Here is a 25,952-nt window from a genome sequence, read left to right as displayed (position 1 = left end):
TAGCTTGGACATACTTGCGACCTACATCCTCTGGCCTTGTAGTCATCTCTGCCCGATATGTGCATCACGCTGCATTGTGTCTAGCCATGTTTATGGTCATTTCCTTATTTAGGTATCTACTAAAGCGTTCGTTTTTCGGTGGCGCATTTTGGTTACCCATCTTTATACCCAAGTTTTATACTTCGCGGTTGTTATGAATAGAATTAAATACTGAATTATAACTTATTTAATATATTCATTTATCGCTTCCTCGCTCATTCATCTTTGTTAATTGTTCTCTTTGAATGCAAGGGTGAGAGCCATACAAGTTGTTGTTTCGATTTAGTAGCAGATTATTCTATGCATGAATGGCCACAACTCCCGAGGAGGATATAATTGAATTGTATTGAAGGAACTGAATTCAATTGGATATTGAATTATAACTTATTTAATGTATCCATTTATTGCTTCATTCCTCATGCATCTTTGTGAATTTCCCTCTTCGAATGTAGCGTTAAGATCATTGCAGGTTTCTTTGTCAGATTTGTTAGCAGATTATTTCCACCTCGGATGGCCACGATTCCTGAAAGGAACCGAGGCACAGCATTTTGCAATTACACGAGCACGCAGGAACTCCTCCCGATATTATCCCACCTACAACACCTGGCTTTCATTCTACCACGTTCCACAACGAACTCCTACTTCTCTTCACCGACTTGTGCTATTTCGACAAACTCGATCGCATCTAGTTAACCGAAACGTCATTTCGATACCACCAACGTCAAGCACGAAGTTGTACCACCACGCTAACGCGTGGGACTCCGAAACCATCTGCAGCGCCCCCTCACGCGACGCCGCGAAACCAAAACTCTGGCCTAAGAAAAACCGTCTGCCACAGTTCCTGCTCGTATTAACCCTGTCCTATTCTTATCTGCACCCTGATTAACCCGCACGCGTTTCGTGATCGCAGCACGCGCGCACGCGGCTACACAAACAGCGCCATCTACTGGAGCTAATTAATTAGAAGCAGACGGTAGAAGGAAATGAAACGGATAAGCAAGGGCATCGTCTGCTTCATCCAAATTGCGGGCAACCGCGCCCTAGAAGGTTCGCGTCCGTTTTTCTTTCTTTCTCTCTCTCTCTTTTTTTTCAGTGAGCCAAAAGTGTGGCTTAATTGGCAGAAACGAAATTAGGAAGCAGTCTGTCTTTTGTAAGTGTGCACTAATTCATATCAGGCCGGTGGTGCTAATACAGGAATTAGGATGTATTAATGTAAGTACAGGGAACCGGGATGTATGTGATGAAGCAGATGTTTTTGTGGACGCGGTAGAAAGGGTGGAGAATTGGAACGCCTACATTAATACGGTCTATACGCAAGGGTGGATTCATGTGTTCGAACGGTGACGCGAATATTAGTTGTCGTTCGAAGCATATTAGTGAGCGATGTGCACCTGGAGATGAAGCTAGGTGGAAAAGTAAATTTTGCTGTTGAGTCCTTTTATATCGATAATTTGCAATGAAGGGCAAACTAACGATAATGATTGTAGTGTCATTAATTAGGAACAGGATTCCACAGGAACTGCTCATGTCCATGTACACGGTTCCCGAACGGTCCTTTGGCAACACGTTGTATACGTCGTCAGAGAACTAGGATATTGAGCAACGATACAGTGGTAACCCTGCGGATGAACCTTACCCACACGAGAATTCCTTAATGTACTCTGTAATCCGAGCACAAGTCACACCGTGTGTAACGTCCATTGCGAATAATGACCTGCCTAAGAAATCTGTACCATGGCACCAAGTTGCTAGCTGCATTGTACAGGTTGCTGACACCACTTGCAAAGCTACGGTTTCAGTTCAGGCATCAGCTCGTTTTCGCACCTGGCTGAGTGACTAGGACTTTTAATTCAATTACTTTTTCTTGTGTCAAGCTTGCACTGCACATTAAGTTGGCAAAATCAAATTTGCACGTGGCTCAGCCCACGACTTCTGGCATCCCTTGTGATTAACCCATCCATAACGCATGAACATAAATTATTCCATCAACCGTTGTCCAACTTATGACGCCAACCCAGCCAAGGGATGGAAGAGAGAGAGAGTACACGTGACGTCCGACGTGAGCCCTCTCCGCCGCGTGTTTTGCCGACATTTAATTCTCTCCCATCAATCTCGGGTTCGTTACTCGTTTTTCCCTCAGCGTCCCTTACTTTTTGAGTTCATCTTTTATTGTGTGCGTTTTAATCTCTAGGGGCCCGTTAGGAGATAACGTTTGGAGCAAGGGCCATAAATGTGATTAGACTTGATTGAAAAAAAGTGGGGCTGGCCCTTCGACATGCAAGGTAACGGGCGAGGGGAACATATTAAAAGCTGGCTCCTATAAAGATTTCGGCAAGCTAAGCAAAATGAGGAAAACGGTCTCGTCTACCGCTGAGTAGAATGAAGCTGCTTCGGTTTTTATTACTGTAAGTTTAATTTTATGTGATATTACTCGGTGGGTTCCAGGATTAGGTCCTCCAACCCACTTTTACATGTGAAGTCCGCAAAGATTCGCTGCGTAATGGTGGTCCTCATCTCTTCACAGAGGGAGCCACGAGCCATCGCATTAAGTGTAATGAATTTTTGCGAATGAAGCAAGAAGTTCATACTTTGTATTCGCGCTGAACAAAATGCTTTAATTCACTTCTAGAACAAGTGACGAGTGACAACGCTTAGCTGCCACTCGTCGAACTTCCCATTCATTTATCAGAGTGGAAAGCCAATGACCTGCTTGTCCCTCTTCGACTGGCCATTTTCATTAAGAGGGTCGTCAGTGGTAGGGATGTCAGGTGAGTCAAGCGCGTTGCACGGGAATGTGTTGTAGATGAGTGTGTTGTGGTGCCGGCATTGTAGACTTGAGTGCGCTGCCCCTTCGCTGTAAGGCATAACGTTGCATTGAGCGCTCGAAGTAATTTCGACTATCTAATCATAATAATTGTGTCATACGCACTCTGAAAGTTCCGATGTCGGGCTGTAGCTCAGAATCGCCGTATTCCAGCAATGCATCCGAGACTTACTCTTGTTATGTGTTTGCACCGTGACTATCTTGAGCATCGTCTCTTTTCGCTATAGGTGAGCAGGAATTCCTGCGTCAGTGGTCTAATCGGTACATATGCGTGAAGTATAGGCGCGTTGCTCTGAGGAACTTCGTTTTCTAAGAAGGGATTCAGACTATGTAAATAGTGTAAATAATCACAACCAATTTTTAGTGGAATTTTGTCTGATATGTGTACTTACAAATGGTAGATTGTACATATTTTTAACAGCTTGACATTCGATAGTTTGTTCGTAGAGCATTTACGTTGTTATAGTGTTAGTGAAAAGCAAAGTGCAGTCTGGGCAGTTACTTGTGTAAGTGAATAATTACGTTAATACAATATTCTGAACACCTGTGTTTCATAGAAGATGAAGGCACACAGTACTTCGAATGGTGAAGGCGCTAGTAGGGGATGCACGGGTTATCCGGTCTCATGATACACCGGGTGTTTCACGAATGTCCTCTGGCTGAATAATTTGTAACCAGGTGGCGCTATCGAAAATATTTCTTTTCAGTGAGCTTCCCTTAGTCATCGGCAAAGAAATGAGCAGTGAGCGGCTCATTTGGATAAGCTCATTAACTAAATAAAATTCATAACTTTTAAATTTTACTTCGCACGCTTTCGGAACCTCTGTGTTCTTACCGATCAAAACGTTCAACGAAAAAAAAAAAAAAAAAAAGACGCGTCTACACTTTAGTGATTTTTAGAGTAATTAATTGGTTTCGGTTTACATATTTCTTGCGCGGAGCAGTGTACCGTTGCACTATTACCGTTGCAACTTACGTCTTCATCCGCCTGGTTCCGTGAGCCACAGTGTGGTAGTCATCACCTCCGCAGACCCATCATCATCAACGTCGTGGCAGCAACAGGTAAAAATGGAACGAGCGCCACGCTGGGGCATCGTCGACGATTAAATATCTTCCATGAACTCTTAATTAGGTCCTTTACCACAGAAAAGCCCTAATAAACCTCCGTCTTGCATTTCTTCAACGCACCTGAGGATTTGTTCCATCATTCTCAACATCTCGTCCTGCTAAATCGGTAAGTCATCCCGGCCATCACTTTTACCGTCACCGGCCATCAGCGACCAGCAGGTCCATGTCGCCATCCCGTTTATACCTGACAGTTCACGCACATGGGTGACGGAAGATAAGGAACCGCCGCAGCTACTGCGTTTATCGTGATGATGACGAATGCACCGCAGCGTATCTTGAGTCTGTTCCTTCCGTCACCCCCGCATGTGAACCCTCTCTAGCTTCCATCGTACATCAAGCGTCTGTCTCATGAAAAGGTTTCTGGGTTTACCCTTGTTAGCATCTCGTCGCAAGAATGCTCGCTTGTCACTTTTTCATAAGGTATTCTATCGTAACGATCCCATTCTCTCCTCATACATTTCATCTGCCACTTACACTTTGCGCCGCATAGACCATTTTCCAAAAGTGCTCATTCCGCATGCAAATACTAGTGCCTTCTCCGACTCCTTCGTTGTTCGCACCGCGTGGGAATGGAACAGGTTGCCACGTGATGTTGCTTTCATCCAGGACCCGCCCACCTTCAATGACACCTTATCTGATTTATTTGTTGCCTAGCCATTATAAACACCGCAACTGCCCGTTTGTACTATCGTTATAATATGTCGCTATCTATACGGAGTCTGTGGATTGTTCTATGTTTGTTTGTTTTCTGCTGTAGTGTTTCCCAATTTTGTACTGCCCCTCCCCTCTTCAATGCCTAATGTCCCTGAGGTTATGGAAATAAATAAATAAATAACTAAATATATATATTGGTACGCTGCTCCACACAAGCAATATGTAAAACGAAACCAATTAATTACTCGAAACAATCGGAAGTGTCAACGGCGGTTTTTTTCCTGGAATATTTTTCGCTGAATGTCCCGAAGGCGTCCGAAGTAAACTTTCAAAAAGGTTACGCGTTTTATTGAATTAATAAAGGGAAGCCAATGAGCCGTCCACTGTTCAGGTCATGGCTGATGTCTCAGTGATGATGAATAACAAGAAAGTTCTTCGGTAGCACCACCTGTGTGCGAATTATGCAACACCCGTTATACATAAATACATAGATTGAGAAGTTACCCGTCAAAAAGAACTCGTTACAAGTTAAGCTACCGTGTGCAAAATGTAACTAAGTTAATAACGAAGTTCTTCAGCATGAAATGTAACTCGCAGTTACCGAGTTACTTAAAAAAAAAGAACGAGTTACTTCCAAGTTACTCCGGACACAAAATAGCATTACGCAGGTGCAGCGCGCGTGAGCAGTTGAGTTAGACCTTGAGGTGCCTGCGGAGAAGTGCAACATGCTTAGATCGTTTTCATTTATGTCCAACAATAGACCTCTCCCTGTTTGTAAACAAATGACGTCATAGTGTTCGACAGCGCCAAAATTTGGTAGAATTGAACTACGCTCGAAGCTAGAGGTGAACAAGGTCACGCCCGAAAGCCACGGTCTTGAGAGGGTTACGACATGGTCCCTTAAAGGGACGCGACCCTCGGTCCTACTTTTCTTTCAATGGGAGACAGCGAACAAGTGCCCATTCGTGGAACGCAGCCCTCCTTCCGATTTGTTTCGGTTTCAGTCTGTCTACCAATGTCATGATGACGTTTCTCTGGCAGAGGTCTATTCGAACGCTTTGCACCTTACCCCCTGTGGGCGCACAATGGTTCAGCTTCATTTCAATGTCAGCGGTTCTTACTTCCTGAATAAAACACTGTCATTGATTGAATATGACGTTTCATGGGAAAAAATACCATGAAGGAACCGGAGAGAAAGCAAGAAAATATGTGGACGTGAGTGAAAAGCGAGTTAAAAGTAACTTGGAACTTAACTTAAGTTACTTTGGCAAAGTTACCTGAAAAAGGAACGAGTTCCTCTGAAAGTTACCACGGCGCAAAAGTACCGAGTTAAGTTACAAGCTACCAAAAAAAGGAACTTAGTTACAGTAACGAGTTACTTGTAACGAGTTACCTTGAACTCTGCATAAATATACAAAGGGTGGGTTAGAGCAATGGGGTAGAGTGTAGCCCCTGGCAATGAAACTGCACATTCATCATCTCGCAATAAAGTTGTTGTTGTTTACAAAAGGACGTAACAAACAGCGGCACCTTGTTTCGTAGGCCAACATTTGCATCCAGCATCATCGATAACAGCGACTCTTACTAGATTGGATGCACTCTACGAAAGCGGTACGACGTAGTACGCCGTCAAATCCAATCACTTTGCCTGGGTAACTTTTCCTTTCTTTCTTTTTTTGTTAATAAACATATACCCTCCCCCACCCAATTTCGGCAATGAGATGTCAACCACTTCAAAGCAATCGCGCGTATTTTTCGGAAGTTATCGTGAACACCTTCCGTTGCACTAACGCCCATACTCGCTAATATTTTCCATGAAAGCAAACAACTGTCTTTCGAGCGCCATTTCCACTCAGAGAAATAATTTCTTGCACAATAACGCACTACAAATAAAAAGAAAAAAAAAAGAAAGAAAAAGACAGCCTGAGTCTTCGTGGCATTAAAGCGCTACCCAAACTGAATTCGACCAAGATGCATTCGTCGTAATGTAGCAGACGACACCTCCGAACGCCGAGGCCATCAGTTGCTGTGGGACTTCTGTCGTTAGTCTTTTCGCAGAAGTGACCATCGTCAGCGTCTCCCACAGGAAAGCAGACGAAATATCGAAGCAGAAGACGCCCGGGAATTCATTTTCTAGGCCCAATTCACCGTTAGACGTACAGGATTGGGGCACCTTAGGTGCGGAAGGATCAGCTTGACTTAGTGGGTGTCGTGAACAGGGCCTATCTTCAACGCCGCGAGAGTGTGCGCTTTCTTCTTGATGTTTTTGTCTTCTTTATCGCGGCCACCATAGGTGTTTATTAGAAACTTGGGCGGCAGTTCATTATGGCGAGTGATAAGGCCGGCTTTCCGGTAAGCGGTGATGACGCTGTCGTTTGGGCTGTTTTGTGTTGCGTGAGTTCTGCGCCTAGCTGGGGAGGCTGATTTAAGGGCTGGGCTCCAGGTGTATTAGAGGCGGCAGTTAGCGTAATCACGCGTGATATACCGAATGGTGTGTTGGCGTTAACATCGAGATAAAGACGAATAGTTGGTGCATTAGTGGAAAAAGTGGCTATACACTAAATGATAATGACCACCACAGCACCATAATGATCGAAGAGGCCCGAGGTGGAGTTTAATACCTGCATTTCCAGGAATCTGTTCCACAGAGGCGCCATGCCCTGGCAATGATGACTTCTTGCTGCAGAGAACGCACTTTTTTGCGCGAGTTGCACAAAAACAGTTACTCTTACACTTTTTGTTACTTGTTCGCCGCATGACAAACATGTCGCCCTGGCAAACGATATCAATGAAAAACAAAAATAGAAAAAGAAAACCAATGTATCGCTTCAGCATATTTAACAGAGCGCATATAAACAGGGAATAAAATTAGCTGGCAGTACACCTTTGTGATTTTGATATCTTAACAGCACTTACTCTTCTTATTTCATAGGTTCGTACGGTGATTTATACAGGCCAAAGCTTTGTTATTTCTCGCCCTAAACAAGAGTGTATACACCCGCTTTGGATGAACACCAGGAGTATTTCATCTTTCAGGCTGATCAAAATGGTATGAGGCATTTTATTTATTCGACTATAAGCACCTTCCCCCTTACACGTGAAAGCAACATTCCCCTTTCCCTCGGAAGTAAACTCCGTATCTCGTCTTTGCCGTACGCAAACTGTGTTATCCTCTTCTGCCTTTCTGTGTTGTACATCGCACCTGCCTCCACAGAGTCAACGAGCAGTGATCTCTCTCAAAATCACACGTCGCTCTGTCCAGAGCCAAACAACAACTTTATTTTAAGGATGATGAGTTGGGAGTTTCATCGCCAGGGGGCGATACTCTACCATCCCATCCTATTACTGGTTTCTACTATCACATTCTATTACTATTCACAGTAGCGTTCCGCCCGCGCAACAGTTAGTTTCCACCGTATTAGTAGTCACTTTCTACACTTTCTATTGCCGGTTTCGAGGGATAGCATTGGTAGTTCTGCGCATCATGTTCATGTAATGTTTCACGTGCTATGGGGTAGGGTACCGCACAACCGCGGTGAAATACCCCATCTCGTCGTCATCATCTATAGTTCTTCTTGTTGTTGTCTGCGCACGTGCAAAACATAGAGAGCCTCGTGCTTTGCGCACGCCATCACGCTGTCCCTTACGTACGCAAAGGAAAAAGCGTACGCTGCACTAAAAAACTCTATTAGTCCTGTGATATAGATTTGATGATCATGCGTTTGCGCACTATAATCCATAATTTTGATTGTTTCTTTTTTTTGTCATTTGAATTCTAACATGTCTAACTATTTTCAGTACTAGTTTGTTACGTGGTTGTCCTATACCACTGCTTTCGATCGACTCAACTGCAGTATATGAAGGTTCCCGGCATGTAGGGTAATTGGTAATACTACAGTGGGACATCAAATTAGTGAGATAAATAAATACTGATGCTGATCTGCTTAGTACGAAAATGAAGTGAAAGTAAATTCAGGAAACACGCTACTGAACATATCATCGACGAAACGAAAACAAGGTCGGTAACTTCCTTGGCAATCGCCGAGCCGAGCAGATTCATCTCGAACCTTTAAAGCGCAAAAGTGAAACTACGTTTGATCGTTTTCGAATATCCTTCAACCTAATTTACCATCACGGCCGAGAGAAACTGCATTTCCTCCGAAGTAGTCGCTCTACTGGAAGGAAGGTAATCCAGTATTTACGATACGGAATACCCAAAAGCGCCGCGACTGCGTCACGGAATCACGGCTCGGCTTCGGGGCCATACAAGTCAATTACCGCCAGGATACGACGCCAGAGGACGCCGCTTGTGATCGATGATGGCGCCTCCTCGCGGCGGCAAATCGCATTAAACGCGAGACACACGTCTTTAATTGGTAATGATGGAAGTTGTCCGTTCGGTTTCGATTAGGACTTGGTTGAATTATAGACTGGGTCCTAACGAATTTAGCGGAAGAGCTGTGTTGGCCATTTCTGATGCAGGCGGATCATTCATCTCGACTGAGGGTGACGCCTCCACGATATGATCCCCGCCGAAAAGGGCCATTTATTTTCGAAGACCCGCAGCATTATATTGGTGATGACGTTTAAAGCTTCAGGTGCTTGGAGTCTACGCGGAAGCTTATTACTGCGAGAGCTCGGGAACGTTCTCTGTCCTCTCGGTGTGGGCCATTATATGGCTCGTATAATTTATTAGTTCTTTCGATGACGGGGGGAAGGCGCAAATAACGCCGCAACTCTACACGACGCATCTCGAACTGGCCTAAAATACGTATACGTATAGGTGTTAAGATGCTCGTACAGACAGAAATTTTGTTCATTATTTTGGTCGAACCACATGCATGGTCTGCGAACGAGACCTGTATATAATTTTTTTTTTGTGTGTGTGTTAAGGCTAGTGTGTTTTAACTGTACAATCGACTATTTTCATCCGGAGCTGAGGCCAATGTCACGTGACCATGTGGCTCTTTGCCTGTAGATCCACCGCTGCGTGGTTGTCGCGAAACCAAAATCCATCAATAAAATAAGGTTACTGAATTTTTTTCTGCGGTTTCATACACTGGCATTTATCGTTAGTACAAGACGGAATTCGGGAACAAGCTGAGGCAATTACGAAAGAAGACGTAATAGTGGATGAGGCAATTAAACATTGACAAACACAAACACAACACAAGCGTCACAACGCTCAGTTGCATACTTCGAGTGATCTCTGACCAGCAGTCAGAGGATGTGGGTTCGAATCCCACTGCTGGTTTCTTTTCTTTAACTGCCATCATTCACTGGAAACACGAGAGTCCAGACATTCGATGCCTTCAAAAATGAAAAGAAATTGCGCTGTTCTCAGATTTGCTTAAATGTATTCTGTGTGTCCTACTTTAATTCCATGTCCAATATAAGAACTTGTATTCTTCAAACAGTAGGACACGACCATGCAATCGCATGTACCGGAAGGGGGTACATGAAATCAGCTTGGTACTGTGTACTATTCTCTTCTGCTACCACTGTAGTCGATTCGAGAACTAATTTTGCAAAGATAAGCTTTAGGTGCGCTGGAGTCTCGGAATACGCTGTTGCCCACTCTCCGTTGTATAGAGACCAGCGCATTCTGAATACAACACCACCAGATTAAGCTGTTAATCTAGACTCTAACTTGCAACCTCAAGATTAGTGAACTATGGCTTCTCTCTTTTTCGTGCAAGTATGATCAACCTCGCCTTAGTCGTATGAGAAGCCCATATAGGCAATAAGGACAAATTATGACATAACACAGCCTCAAAACTGATATATATGAAGCGTCATCGCACAATAATGAGCCTATTATTGAACACTCACAGACTCCAATACAGGCTCAACGATTGAGAGGTTGTCGTCATAGAATCAAGGTGTTGCTTCACAGTAGAAGTACAGGGATATGGCTGGACGCAGATATGTGAATATAAAGTATTCTCATAAGTAATATGAGGCCACCTGCTGCTCTCGTGTTTTTTCGGGTGTATACGTACTCAGCCTTTTAGGATAGATATTTAGACATAGATATTTAGACAGCATTCGTAAGACCGGTGGTGATGGTGAAAGGGCACGCCGTTGTCGGCCTCACAGAGGTGGGCAACGTCACGACTAACGCCCTGGGGGAATGTGCGTCCTGGGCCGACTTCTAAGGGAACTGCGCCGACATATGTCAGAAAGCGTCTAAGGAAAACCCAGAAAAAACTCCAGATTGCGCAGCCGGCACCGGGATTCGAACCCGGGTACCTCCCGGTCTCGATATGACGCATAGACAAGGCAAGTGTCGCTATTGCTATTTGGTTCGATATTGCGAGAGGACTGGTCAGGCGTGGCATTACCAATATTTCAGACAACACGAGTAAGGCAGGACTCACACAATGTCCGTGGATCTTTACTGCAGCTTGTGTGCCGGTAGCAACCTAGCGCCGATTTTCGGGAGCGACACGCGAGCGTTGCATAGCGCCGCGAGGACCCGTTTCCCGATCGGGACGTTTCCCGCGAGTTCCCTCAACGAGCCCGGAGGAACGCATGCGCCCAGGGTCGGCCCGGGCTGGTGAGGGAGTGTTCCTGGGCGGTTCCCGAGGCCCGTGGGCCGGCGCTCGGAGGCCGCGGCGCGCAGAGCGGCACGCTGCCGCGGAGTGGCTGGTCACGCACACCGCGCGCGCTCACTACGCCATGCGCCTGGACGCGTGCCGCCGACGCCAACGTCAGCCTAGCTGTCGACACGCTAACCGCCTGGCAGCGCAGGACGGCCGCGAGTCATGTCCGGTGAGTGATGCATGCGGCTACCAATTCACATGGGGCGTCTGTCTCACTTTATTCATTTTTTTACTTAAGCTCAACAAGCAATTACCACCACGAAAATTAGCTCGTTAAATGACTCTATTTGGATCCGTGTGCCAACTTACGCAAGTCACGTGATATAACCTGTTGAGGTGTTGAATCGCGTTACGGACCTTAGACCTTAAGACCTTAAGATACTGACCTTAAGCAACAGCAGTCCGAAGATGTCGAAATGCTGAAGGAAAGATCAGACAAATATTTCTTTATCGCATTTTCAAAACACATGAGGGGCAAAACACAGGAATAATGTATGATTGTCCACTGGTCATCTACATGTATTTACGTACTTGTTAAGTGCAAGTGACTCAAGTCAACGCTATTGGTGTGTTTATGACGTAGCTGGCCCTGACACATTTGAATCGATGTCTCAAAAGACGACGTGGCTGCCATAATCATAACAGCGCACACTGTGGAACACTCGAAAATAACGTATCACTACGTCGCACCGTGACCGCCTATCAGTGATAGCATATTTTCAGGGAGCTCGAAGCCATTTACAAGTTGCATCTTGTTTATGGTTGACATCCTTGTAATAAGAAATAGTATCATTATGGTTAAACAAAGAGATGTAGATCCTCTCCGCTACAGAAGCAGTCTGTCTTTCGATCACTGTAACTGTGTTACCAGTGAAAAAAAAAAAAAAAAAATCACGACGGACCTAAAAAAACCGCTTCAATGCAACTATGAAAGTGATCTTATGCGACAATCTTGTTTCTCTGTCACCTTGTGTTTCTCCTTAATCTTTCGTCCGGTTCCAGTCACTTTATTACGGTTTTCGTTCTTAATATTCCTTTGAAGTAGCCTGCCTCTTTTGTAGAGGACATTACCTTTATGGTTTCCATTGTGCCATCTGGAGCACAGACACGTTGAGAAGAAAGATTCCCATGTTTCATTGAAGTCCACCGTTTAGTATAAAACTAAGGTAGTAATATAGTTGCGCAATACAAGAATCAGGAATTACGGCTTACACTTTTAGGCTGTATTGCCACCGTCGTCACGTACGTATTATTAACGCTGAATGCATGGGAAAACAGGTGCTTGCGGGACACGCAGTTGCTATACCGACTGTGATGCCTGGCAAAGTTCTCAGAATGACTGCATCCCTGTTTCACAGGAAATAAATTTCGACGGGCCTGCGAGCCTTTTCAAGAGAACAAGACCAAATAGAGTAGACAAGTAGAGTAGTATTATTTAACGCAAAATAATGCACGTACTTTATATATCTGCCCACTTCTTGGAAGAAAACGAAACATACGGTTTGGGCTAATTGCTTCGGAAAAACAATTTTTTACAGATCGTTTCTAGGAAGGAAGTCCTTCGTGGTCGGTGGCATTTTGTTCTTCAAGAATATACCGGCTTAACTTATGGCTGCTGTGCAGTGTGTTGCGGAAAAATACACAACATTTCACAGCTATTTTCACACATAAATTTCTGTGTTACAGACTACAAAATTACGCAATACAGAATATTAGAAACAGATAATAGAGATACATTACAACAGAATGCATGATCCATGACGACGAAGCTGTGTGTGTGTGAAGAATAGCAAGCCAAGCATTGACTGACCTCTCTTAACACTTAATAATAATAATAATAATAAAAAACGAGGACGTAACCTAACATAACATGAACTCATGAGCTCGTTTGTCGTGGATCTTGTCTACGAGCTTGTCTCCCTATATGCTATTTTATCTACAACAGAATACACATCTGCTGAGGACGTACTGCATTACGTTTAATTCCATTTCAACCAGCAGCAGCCGAAGGCTATATTACACGTAACTAGTTTTCCATTACATAACGCGCAGAGGTATACGATGAACGTTAGAGACGAAATACCCAGAACATGACCGAGTACCTCATTATACGCCGGCTACAGTTTTGTGATTATCCCGGGAACCCGTCGTCCATTCCTAGAAGTTTCCCATATAGTCACATACAGCGCCCTTGAGCAAGAAAATATGACTCCCATCTCGCATTCTTCATTCCACATCCGATATTACAAACCCACGCTGCATTTGAACGGGCCCCGAATTGCAATATGACAGGATCAGGTTTCGAGATAAACAACCGTTTCACTTTTGGATTTCTCTTTACGTAACAAACAAGAGCGCATTCTGCTGCCATCACAATCCATTCCTCCATAGCGCTTAATAAGCTCAATAAGCTGCAGAAAGAATGATACAGGAGCTTCACTCGAATCTCGTAAAATGAAACTGCGCTCCATCACTATACGGCCCGTGGCAGGGTTCGCATCTTAAGACTGCAACGGTTTTATCCAATTTCCTTCTTCGAAATAGAAAAGGCGTCGAATCAGATTCTTTCGCGAAATATTTGAGACACTCTGATTGATAACATTATTCGAACTCTTTCAATCCAATAATAACCAATCGCGTGCAGGCTAAACGTCCCCTCTTTATATATTTCGTTATACCGTGCACGAACAAAAAATCAGTTTGGGAGAAAAAGCGTAGCGTATAATAATAACGGCGGAGGCGGACAGGAGAATGAAAATCTCCATCAATCCTATAGAGTGAAAAGAGAGAGAGAGAGAAAAAAAATGTGAGAAAGCGAAACAAAGAATTCGCCTTTTAGCTTGCTTCAAATTTGAGCAATCAGAATTGCACAGGGAACAATAGAATCGGAGTTCGCGTACGAATATTTCATAAGGCAGCGTCGAAATGAAAATAGAGCGGATGAGGGGAAAGGGGAAAGGAGGGGTTGATATGAAACGGAGAAATAACGGATGTGTAGCGTACGCATTATAACGTGAAACACAGCGTTTTCTCAAATCTTTAATCTGTTTGAAACGTTCTGCAAAGATTGAGTCCAAAGTGGGTGGGGGTGGGAAAAATTAGAAGCAACAAAAGAGAGAGAAGTATGAAAAATATATGTATGAAAGGTTAGTCATCTAATACGAGTGCAAAATTAGTTTCCCCGATTTTGAACGAAAAGAGAGGGGACGGAAATGAACGGCAGGCGTGGTGGTGGCGCTGCTGCTGCGCGTTCAAAAATTAAAACCCGCCCGGTTCGAGATTGAAGCTGGAAAATGAGATGCGTTTTAGGTATCGCCAGTTATCACCGGCGTATATACGACGTGCATTCGTCATTTATATAACTTTTAAGAGGGTGGGAAAGCTGGCAATTCCGTAGCTCTCGAATGTACGAGAGATATAGATCAGGAGTGATTTGGCCGAGAGTTGAAATATTTACGTGACGTCCCACTCATAAGGGGTTATTCTGGGGGGAGAGGGGGGAGCCGGGGAGAGAGAGAGAATGAGAGCGAGGGTGTGATAGATGCGGCTGTCTAAACATCACACCATAAGGAGGCTACGCCCTACTGAATCATTTCTCGGAGAAAATCTGCTCGAGTTCGAGGATATGATTTCCTTCTAACATGAAGGGGAGTCGTGATACGTGTTGCTAGAAGTTACCTGGGTCGAGGATTCATTCCTCTTGGTGTCACGTCGTGATGAAAAATATTGATTCATGAATTACTTGCGAAAGGGAATGGTGAGAGGTTTTACTGATTTATTGGGAAAGGCAAAAGGGGGCCCATTAAGTATTTACGAATAAGTACACTAGTAGGGCGGTTTTGAGAAGTGAACAGAAAGAAAAGAGAGACAGAGAGAGAGAATGAGTGTGCGAGACGTGACAGCTGTAGCGCCGATTAGGTCAATTATCAACGTTTAAACATGAATGTCTTGACGCACATAAATGACGTACAAGCTAGCTTTCAGACTAACGTCTCGATGCAGGCAGAGCCCGTGAATGCGAATAAGTAAACGACAGAAAAGTCGGGGGAGCTCAAAAATTCTCCCTTTTCCTCATTTCCTTTAATATTGAATGTTCAGACACAGAGGTATGTGAGAACACTTCCCTGCCTCCGGAGTTTGCCTCACCTTTCGTGGTTGAGGAGTGCAGCATCTATACAGCCTCAGAACTGAGCTTATCTTATTAAATGTCATAAACGTACCTCTTATAAGAGTGTCACCCGGGCCCGAAAAATAGCATTGCCGTCTAATGTCATTCGTACCTCGAATGCCATTTTTTACGAATTACTTACGAATTATTTACGAAGGTCGTGACACGGGTCCTTTTTTAAGGACATTAAACGCCACGAAGATGATCATGCCGCACTCACTGAAGTAAACCATGTATGACACTACACGCTCAAGAACGAACTTCACCGCATAGCACGCTCAAAGCCAACCGTCATATCGAATGATATTGTTATCTGCCCTGGTTTGCTGAAAACGGTAGGCGTACGCCTTTTTTGTGACAATTATGAACAGCGTAAGTGTCACAAAAAAGGTAGTACGCCTCCCGTTTTCAACAAATCAGGACAGACAACGATATCATTCGATATGATAGTTGGCTAGGAGAGTGCTATGCTGTGAAGTTCATTTTTCAGAGTGTACTTTACTAAATTAGACATAGTTTAGAGGTTGAAAATGCATATGGATATTTTGAAATATAGTAATATTAGCGAGTGTTAGCAGAACGCTACCAGTAGCCCGGCAGGCTACAGCACCCTATCGACAGATAAGATTCTGAGTCACGCTCGCTGTCATTGGTTCCGATAGGCACGGTTAGTTAACGGTGACGTTATCAGCTATCTACTAACGCATTACTAGCGAGTTTTATTATGTTTTAATACCAGGTACTTTCAATACATTTTAACCACTCGCAAAACAAGTCAATTTCTTTTTCTTTTTGTCTCTTTTACCGTGTGACGACAACCTTCACTCGTGAAAGGATACTTGCTTAACCAAAATTCAGGAAGCCACCTTGTGTCGCGCACTGAAAAGCGGTTTGAGGCAAACATAAATTGACAACCTACGCAGGCAACGGGAACGAGTCATTGCATTGGCGAATGAGTTCTCATCATCAGAAACTCATTAAGCAGAAAATAGCACCAAGTCTAATACCATTAAAACTGTACTCGTGCCATCGCACGAATGACATCGAAACTTAACGCAGTGAGCACTCCATATCATTTTCGAGTGCGTGTAGCACGGGTATTAATCAATATGAATAGGCGTATCCGTGCCTGTACTATGTTTATCTGGTCAACTTCAACGCAATCCATCAAATCGATCAAAATGGGACATTCCGTATCGAGTCGCTTACCATTCGAAATCTCCCTCTTTCGTTGCGGTTTTTCGTTTGCCAGTAGGAAATTGGAATTTCCTGTCCTTAAAGGGACACTAAAATACAAAAACAACTTGCTCTCAAATGGAAGTCCGTGTTTCAATTAGTATAATGCACGCAAAATTAGTGCACACAGCACTACCGTTTAGAAGAAAACGCAGTGAAAACAGATCCGTCTTTGGCGGCAGCGAATGGTATCCCCACACTCTTAAAAATGAACTTCACCGCACAGCACGCTCCTAGCCAACCATTATCTCGAATGATATCGTTATCTGCCCTGATTTGTTGAAAACGGCAGGCGTACGCCTTTTCTGTGACACTTATGCTGTTCATAATTGTCACAGAAAAGGCGTACGCCTCCCGTTTTCAACAAATCAGGGCAGATAACGATATCATTCGAGATAATGGTTGGCTAGGAGCGTGCTGTGCGGTGAAGTTCATTTTTAAGAGTGCAGGAAGCAAAGGTTGGCGGCATCCAATGAGACAGCAGGAGAATACCTATCGTGTGCACGTGGATTCGGAACGGGTCCGATCGTACACTCTTAGAAATGAACTTCACCACTTAACACGCTCCTAGCCAACCATCACTCCGAATGACAACGTTCTTGCCTCTGATTTGTTGAAAACGGGAGGAGGAGTCTATTTTGTGCCATTATGCACGGCACAAAATAGGCTCCTCCTCCCGTTTTCAACAAATCTGGGACGAGAACGTTGTCATTCGGGGTGATGGTTGGCTAGGAGTGTGCTATGTGGTGAAGTTCATTTTTAACAGTGTAGTGTTCCGTATATGCGCGGCGTGATGCGCACTTCAGCATTTTTCAATACCGGTTCACTAAATTGTAGCCTACCACAGTTCTCGCGAATGTTCCACTAGCAACATTTATCTTCACGTCCTTCGGACAGCGACGCCTTTGCGCTTCACAACGCGCACCATGTTTTTCACCGGGACTGCTCCATCACGTGGCACGCGCGCGCACGCGTATATGGACGAAAAACATCGATGCATGAACTGAAACGACGTTCACCGCTTAGCGCCGAAGCAAGAAAGAGCCCGGTATAATTTTGATTGCAGCTTCGTAACGGAATTTGAAGTTTTGAATTATGATAGCAAGTACGATATTAACATAGCGTGTAACGTAATTTGAAGTGTGAACTTGTTTTGGCTTTTTAGGTGCCCCTTTAATGCTAATCTTGGCAGATTAATAATAAGTATTCAATGCCTTCAAGGACAGAAAAAATGATGTCTCATTTCATCGCGTGAGAGCAGCTAACTGTGGAACCTGTGGAGACTACGAGGTGGGCGTGCACGGCTCACTTATTTCCTAGTACTCTTATCTTTTCGTGCTGATATACCTCATCGCAGCCCAAATAGAAAGAGAGGACCTCTCACACCTGAGCACCGAAACGTTGTTCGAACACGTGGCTGTTTTCAGTAGTAGATGCCTTCCACCACCATTAGTCTACGTATGAATCTTTGTGTTCCCACAGAATTCTTTTCTTCGCAGCACAATAAAAAATATTTAATTGGATATTCAATGGGATGTTCCCAGTCGGAGAGCTGGGCTCTTGAACCGGCAGGGGTACATGAACATGAGCGAAACTTGGGAAAGTTAATTGAGATTTTCTCGGAAGAGCCCTGCTATAATACGTCGTTAACTTAAGCTCACAGTTTCGTAGTATTCAGTAAACATGATGCAAAATTAGTCAGTTGGTAAAACGGTTGCTAGTTGCTGAAAGAACGAAAAGCGATACGAGAAAACTGTACGAGCAGTGGAGGTTGGCTGTGCCACACTAACACTCGTACGCAGGAGAAACCAGCTTTACAGAACGCTTTACTTCCGCTTCTTACGTTGATTGGCGATAGTCTGTGCTGCTCGCGCGTACGTACTGTTTCAATAATCCGTTCGTTATAAAGGTCTTTCCTAGTTCAATCATACTGGAATAGTAAAAAGAAAAAACATTAAGGAACACAGCAATCACGCGCGCGGGTATTATGTAACATGGTAACAAACGCGAAGAAACACGAAGGGACAGAGGACGCGTTTAATACAACAAGTATTTACGACCATTTTTATACCACGGAAATCTGAAAACGTTTACCTTTTACCAATCGATATCATTCATGGTCACATTAATTATAAAGTACGCGAGGTTTTCATTATCCCGACATAGTTTGCCAGCTCCAAACAGACCGCATATTCAGGATTTCCAAGTGTTATACTCTACAGGGTGGATTTCTAAAAATTTGTAACAATTTTTTAAATAAAAAATATATGAGAGCAGCACATATACCGTTTTTGCAGGTAGGTTATACGGCATGGCGGAGATTCCGTCCAGTCTCTGGGATAGCCAGTCCGACTTAGTCGCAACTCACCTCCCCAATTTTTTCTCCTCCTCCTCCTCCTTCCTCGAATAAAATATGTAACTAGAGATGACTAACTGATGACTAACTGTACACCCTCAAAAACGAGGTGGTGGTGGTGGTGGTGGTGACGAAAACCGGCTTGCCGTAGTTGGCCTCACTTACGTGGATAGTGTCACGGCTGTAGCCAGGATGAGATGAGATGATGTGATAACAGATTAAGGAATGGTGACGGCCGAAAGTTAAGATGTAGGGCAGTCACTGCCAGAATTGGTGAGAAGTATGAACAGTACTCACAGTCTTTGAGCGAGGCCACATTCCTGGAGAAAGCAGACGATGCTGCGAATTTTGGAGAGTCTTTCCGTGAAGGAGCCTTTGGGATGTAGGACATCATCCACCGTACAATTCCTGCAATGGCCAAGGTATTTCTCTCTTAAAAATGAAGTTCGCCACATAGCAAGCTCCTAGCCAACCATCAGCCCGAGTGACATCGTTCTCCTCCCTGATTTGTTGAAAACGGGAGGCGTGCGCGTTCCTGTGAGACTTGCGCAGAAATATTGTCACAAAAAGGCGTTTGCCTCGCGCTTTCCACCAATCAAGAGTGATAGAGGTATCACTCTGTAAAGTGGTTGGCCTTCAGCGTGCTATGCGGTGAAGATTTGTTTTAAGAGGATAGATTATAACTACATTAAATTAATTAATTAACGCTTTAACTAGGGGCCTTCGGACAAAAGTGAGCCAGCAGAATGGGAGGCAAACCGAAACTGAAACTGCAAGTATCCGGAGCGCACTGAGGACAACGCTCATTCACGTCATAGTACAACGTGCTTTGAAGCGACGGAGATGATTGGAGTAGGTGCTGATCAGCTGGCTGGATCAACCGCTTACCGGCTTTGATATGCCGCCAACGGCAAAGGTCATGTCTTCAATGCGCTCCGTATGAGCGTGGTTTCGGTTTCGGTTAATTTGCATAACATAGCAGAATTCGGCGATGGCTAGGATTTTTAAAAATGGAATGACTTTCAATGAGGATTGTGTCCCACTCTGCTATCTCACTTTTTCCCGAAATACCTTAATTAAAAAGCTAGTTAAACGAATTTTAGATGAATTTAAAAGAATGTTAGAATTTAAAAGAATGTTATGCCTAATTTTTAGAATTTAAAAGAATGCTAACCTGGACATATGACTCAGCTGCAAGAAAGTGCATTATATGCTGCTCTCATAGATTTTTATGAAAAAATCTGTAACGAATACCAAAATCCTGTATAGTCACTCAAAAACACATCAGGTCGCGTTCTACGCGCGGTTTATCTATATACAACATTTGCGTGAAATACGGGCTGAAGAGAACCAGGCACCCGTCAAGCATGGACGAGGCCTTTAGAAGGAATTAGGGAATCATTGAACATGATGATATCTTACTGCACCACTTGGGGTATTAGACACTTTTCAAATCTGCTAATTTCTTCTGGGGGCGAATAAAACAAAAAGAAAAAAGTGATAAAAGAAAAGGGGCCACTGTCATCCCGAGCAATCTCACGTCATCTCTCGTGCTGAAGTAACGAAGAGGACGCAATCAGGATAAAAGACTATAAAGCGAATGGGCACGCCCGACCACCCGATCAATATTTATTAATAAATCACCGCGGACACGTTAGCGGTATAAAACGGCCAGAGAGAAAGATACGATGCACCGGGGAGAAATGTATGTTTGGTGAACTTGAGCAAACGCTATTATTCGATTTAAAACCATCACCAAATTTTCTTTTTTTTTTTTCGTACCCGCAGAAAAAGAGAGAGAGTAAGACGGAGAAATAAGGCAGAGGGACTCCGTTACCCGCGTCATGGTTTGCTTTGTGTTTGTACTCGAATGCGAACTGGAGAGATGAGGAAGCAAAGAGGTGAACGGCGGGCTGTGGGCGTTTCCGTACTCGGTGAGATTCGAATAAAACCAATGGCAATTGAACATGCGCTGAGCGCCACCAAGCGTCCAACGTGTCAACTTCTCAAAGACCATTGGATCCAATGCGCTCTGGCAGGTTGATACATTACACGCTAGGTGGCGCTACGCGCACGCTCAAGGGCCGCCGGTTTCAATGATCATTGAAGTTTGGCCCGTGACGTGAGTATAAGTGAGATGTTCGTAACTGATAGGCAATCGATGCGGATCATGTTTAAGCGTAAGAGGCTGTTTGTTTGAAGACAACTGCACAAGCCGGATGAAAGTATTATAATGGTACCTACGAGTCTTCATATATACTTACCTGTTTTACCTGACGTGTACTAACAGTTATTAGGAGATGATTTGCAGGGTGTGTATATATGACGTGTAGGGAAACTATATAGAATCATTTTCTTTCTACCGCATATAACATATTATGGCGGGGAATGGAATTAGGATGACTTCTGTACTGGGCGATAGGGTCCACTGGGGTGTAGATTTCGAAAGGCTTGGGTCCTTGTCGTGGGTGTTCAGTCCACGAGCAGTGCGGATAAAAGTCCGAACGCGGTACACTTGTTAGCTATCACAGGTCGCATCTGCGCTCTTTGTTTCTTATTGAATACAGGGAATAGTGAAATGTCAAGCCTGTACAGGTCACCACATCGAAACAGAAATCCTCGGATACAAACAAACGAAAAAGTATTTGTGAATGCAAAAGGAATGTGCTATTTTTATTTTAAACATAACCCCTTCATATCCAGGGAGAGTTCCTCAAGGTGCGCAAATACAAGATTAATCGCGAACAAGCGTCGTTGAGTAGACGGGAACTTGCAAATCTAGTATTTAAGGATGGGAAATTGAATTTACAAGGAAAAACGTTTTCTAAAGAACGTAAGAAACGAAAAGCCTTATTGGGAGAGCAAACGGGCTACAGCTCTTCAGACAGGAAGCACGAAAAGTAAAGTGCGGGTGCCAAAGAATGATATCCCTGAAATCAAACACGAAATAAGAAATCCATACCAATGACGAAGATGCATGTCAGATACTCCTGGCACTCCTGACACTCCTTGGCCCTGTGCAGCGAGCTAACCAGTGGAGAGTCACAAAAGCGGTGCTCCGCTTCCTGCGTGACACGGGCTTCCTGGGCTCCTTGTGAGCCGAGTGTCTTTCATTTTTTTCTCGTTTTTAATTATTTATTTATTTATTTTTATTTAATTTTCTCTTGTTTATATTTTTCCTTTCTTTTTTCTTTTTTTTAGGGAATAGCAAGCCGGCGTGCTGCATGGCTGACCTTTCCCCTTTCTTTTTTTCTCATTTTTTCTGCCAATAAATCCCCCCCCCCCGCATGTTAGATACGAGGGCTGTTCAAGTCAAACCGGGAGTTTCTGTCTCCTGAGTGTACAAATGGCTCGCGCTACTTCGTTTTCGTCATTTTCACACACGACAGGCCTCCGCGTTCACCACGTGGTGGTATAAAGTTTGTGCAAGACAGAAGACACGTGCTGGGCAAGATGGCCGACAACGAGGTGGGCGCGCACATCGAACAGCGAATTGTCATGAAGTTTCTCGTGAATACGGCGTAAAGTCATCTGAAATTCACAGAAGACTTCAGGCTCATTATGGCCACGATGCACGCAGCCGCAGCAAAGCGTTTGAGTGGTGCAAACGGTTCCGAGACGGCCGTACATCAGTGCAGGACGATCCCGGCCGGGGCGGCTCAGAGCCCAGTGTCAGAGTTCCTGAGAAACATCCAACTTGTGGAGCGCCTGATCCTCAAGTACCGACGGATAACATGTCTCGAACTGGCTCGAAAGACGGACCTTTCTATGGAAACGTTGAACACTATCATCCACGAACACCTCCAGTTTCGGAAAGCTGGGCCTCATCACCAAAGGAGTCCTCCTCCTACAGGACAATGCACGCCCACATACCGCGCATCTCACGACACGCACCTTACAGGAACTTGGCTGGGAGTTGCTGCCACATCCCCCTTACAGTCCAGACCTCGCCCCCAGCCATTTCTATCGCTTCGGTCCACTGAAGGCGTTCCTTGGGGGCCGCCACTTCAGCTGCGACGACGAGGTCAAGAATGCGGTCCGATCATGGCTGCTACGCGCCGGTAAGGATTTCTACGCTGCTGGCATCCAAGCCCATGAGAGAACTGGTGTTCTGAGGCTGGAACAACATAGAAGGGACAATCACATACAAGGCCTCAAGTTGCCTCTTTCATCGTTAATTTCTTAGGCAACTTGAGGCCTTGTATGTGATTGTCCCTTCTATGTTGTTGCAGCCTCAGAACATCAGCTCTCTCATGTTCAACATTTGCAGCTTGCGTCGATCCCTGTCGTATGAATGTGTGTATGAGTGTGCAAAAATGTAAGAGTAAAAGGAGGATGGGTGAGAGAGAGTGACTGGTTTGTCCCTTCAGATGACGCACCCTGGAAGTCGCTGAGACGGCGTGTTAGCTTAGCTCAATTGGTACAGCCCTGGACGGGTAATCCATAAGATGTGGGTTCGGGTCCTACAGTTGGCTAACCTTTTCAGTGACTTTCATCTTTCATCCAAGCCCTCGTGAAACGCTGGGACAAGTGCATTAGTGCAGCTGGAGATTACGTTGAAAAAATAAAACTAATTTCTCGCCTGTAAGTTCATTTTACTTTTGCGAAAAATGAAAAGTCCCGGTTTGACTTGAACGCCCCTCGTACAAAGCGACCTCATCCATACAATATACCGGACACCGTTTCACAGAAAGGCTCGCATAAAATTGCCGAATATCACGCATTCGTCCCCCTGTGTATGTCTGTGTACACAACACGGGCATTTGGCACAGAGTCCATCAACAATATTTGTCCGTCGTCCCTTATTAGAGCAACCATGCTCCGACCGCCATCGTATACGACAGTGCACCTCGCCGGGTACATCATCAGCACTCGCCCTACGTCTAATCAAGGCCTGCACGACTGTTTGAAGAGCAGATGACACAAGAGGGCGTCCCAATCTTTCCAAACGAAACAAGCCTTAATGAAACGAATCCACAGCCAGCTCTTTAATTAGGACGGCTGCCGCGGGGAAAATTCTCCCGACCGGCTGAAGTAACAACGCTCCCTACCAATTACGTGTCCATAAATCCCTTTAAATCTTTTCAATCGCTCGTGTTGGAGCATTAACGAGGTATTATCCTACGTCGCCCTTTCCCCGTCGTTTTCTCGCCCTCACTTCGTTTGTGACGTCATTTCCGCACTCCGAGTGAGAGGAAGCACGTGCGAGAAGGCTCGCCTCTGTGGGTGAGACGTGCTGGGCACTATTTTTATCTAACGAAATGTGTTACGCATTCTAATAGGTTCTGTGTGTTAACCGAAAGGAATGATGGTCGACGATATGAAGCATGATTGCAGCGAACCTGTTGGAGAAGATGCGTGTTTTGCACGCGAGTACGAGGTGTTATTACTAGCCTCCTCTTGTCGTGAGAAGTTAAAAACTCGAACAATTATCCTATTGCTTGTGGCTCGCAGCACTTTATCTGGCGCAGATCATCACATTAATAGGCTAACTAACCCCTCATTATAACGAAATCGCTTTCTTCGAATTATCGCTTTATCCGTAATTTCACGCTCTCCCTGCCGAAATGTATGCGTTTGAAGCCGCATTATCCGAAGTTTACTGACAGCATACTCAGCTTAGTGCAACGTACGTGCACGGCACGCGAAAGCCTGTACGGCTAACCCAACTCACAGCTTCTTTGTGTACACGTGAAAGGCTACAAATTAAAAGGCTACAAATTGTTCATCACCAAGGTTTGTTTGCTTTTTCGCATATTTGTCGTCTAGATCCCTCGGTGCTTCCACTCCCTTCCGAAACTACTGTCAATTTTTGTGGTGCTGGCGCTTTTATCGAATTTTCGCTTATATCGAATCTTTTTCGGGTCTCGCTGAGTTCGTTATAACGAGGTTCTTGTGGCCTGTTTACGACTGCATATAAGCTCAGGAGAGTCAGACGTGCCTACAATATCTGCGTTAATTGTTTCAAAGCACTAATTCCCTACTTATCCACTGCAACCCCAATGCACCACGAAACATCTTGCTTGTCAGGCATGAAAAGAAAGAACATTTCCTCTCTCACGCCCTCTACCGTAATATAACACCACAGCTTCACACCTTCACAATCATTTAATTTCACCATCAAAAATTTCCAATCGAAAAAATAAACGAGAAACACAAAACGAAAGCTATTCCAGAAAACGTTGCATCCACAAAAGAGAGCTTGTCAAGACGCAATCACGTGTATCGGGCTATAATTAAAAGATAATTCATTTTCTTCCTTATTTTCAGGCTGGGTTTCACACCGACTTCCGTCGTATTTCATTAGGATTCCTCCGTTTTCCCCTTTCTTCCTTCGTTAGACTGGTAATTGTTACTGCTTGTCCGCCCTGCAGGATCTGTGTAAGCCTTCGTTTCTAATTATTTTTCCCCCATTTAATTTCGTTGCCCCGCGCTCCTTCATTAATAGCGTGTGACGTTCTGTCGTGTTTCGGCCACTCTCCAGTCTCAAGCTTGCGGGGGCTAAAGCTGTCAATCAGATTCTCATTTTCATAATTGGAATCGCCTTGCAGCGCCGCGCGTTTCTAAGCTGCCTTTTGTTATCTCTCCGCCTCATTCTTATTGTTTCCTGCGCAGAAGGGGAATCATTTTTGTGACGTGCTAAGCTTTGCAGGCGCGGGAGGTCTCTGATATTGTAAAAGGATTTGCTTAAGTTAGTAAGGTAGAACTAGGTATCGCTTGCTTGCGCTGGGAGGTAGCAGGTGGATAACGGAATTTTAAAGAAAAATGGCTGCTCGATGTGGGGCCTCGATACTCTGGAGCTAATAACTTGCATAGAAATCTTACGGAGAGAGCCTAGAAGGAAAGCTGGGGAGGAGGATCAGAGGAGAGCAGAGCACTTGAACGGGGCTCTTCCCTCTCTCAATGTATGCGCTCGTAGGCAGGCCATATTGAATCAGCCGA

The 25,952-nt window shown here is 44.6% G+C and overlaps 1 protein-coding gene across 3 annotated transcripts in view; it reads left to right on the top strand.

Moving 5' to 3' along the window:
* The first annotated feature begins 3,890 nt into the window (after window positions 1-3,890).
* Window positions 3,891-25,952, top strand: part of LOC135393986 (LIM domain transcription factor LMO4.1-like) — an 80,049-nt gene continuing 57,987 nt past the window's right edge. The window contains exons 1-2 of one of the 3 annotated variants that reach the window (XM_064624403.1): window positions 3,909-3,925; window positions 3,996-4,097. Coding sequence is in view for 1 of the 3 variants with exons in the window: in XM_064624401.1 (XP_064480471.1) it covers window positions 11,413-11,419 (7 nt within the window). In the remaining 2 variants the exon portion in view is untranslated. Of the gene's footprint in view, window positions 4,098-11,285; window positions 11,420-25,952 lie in introns of those variants that run through there. The other 2 variants (XM_064624402.1, XM_064624401.1) reach the window with 2 other exon arrangements.

This window comes from Ornithodoros turicata, chromosome 5, assembly GCF_037126465.1.
Source record: "Ornithodoros turicata isolate Travis chromosome 5, ASM3712646v1, whole genome shotgun sequence".
In the NCBI taxonomy this organism is placed as follows: domain Eukaryota; kingdom Metazoa; phylum Arthropoda; class Arachnida; order Ixodida; family Argasidae; genus Ornithodoros; species Ornithodoros turicata.
This window is presented reverse-complemented; position numbering and strand designations above follow the sequence as displayed.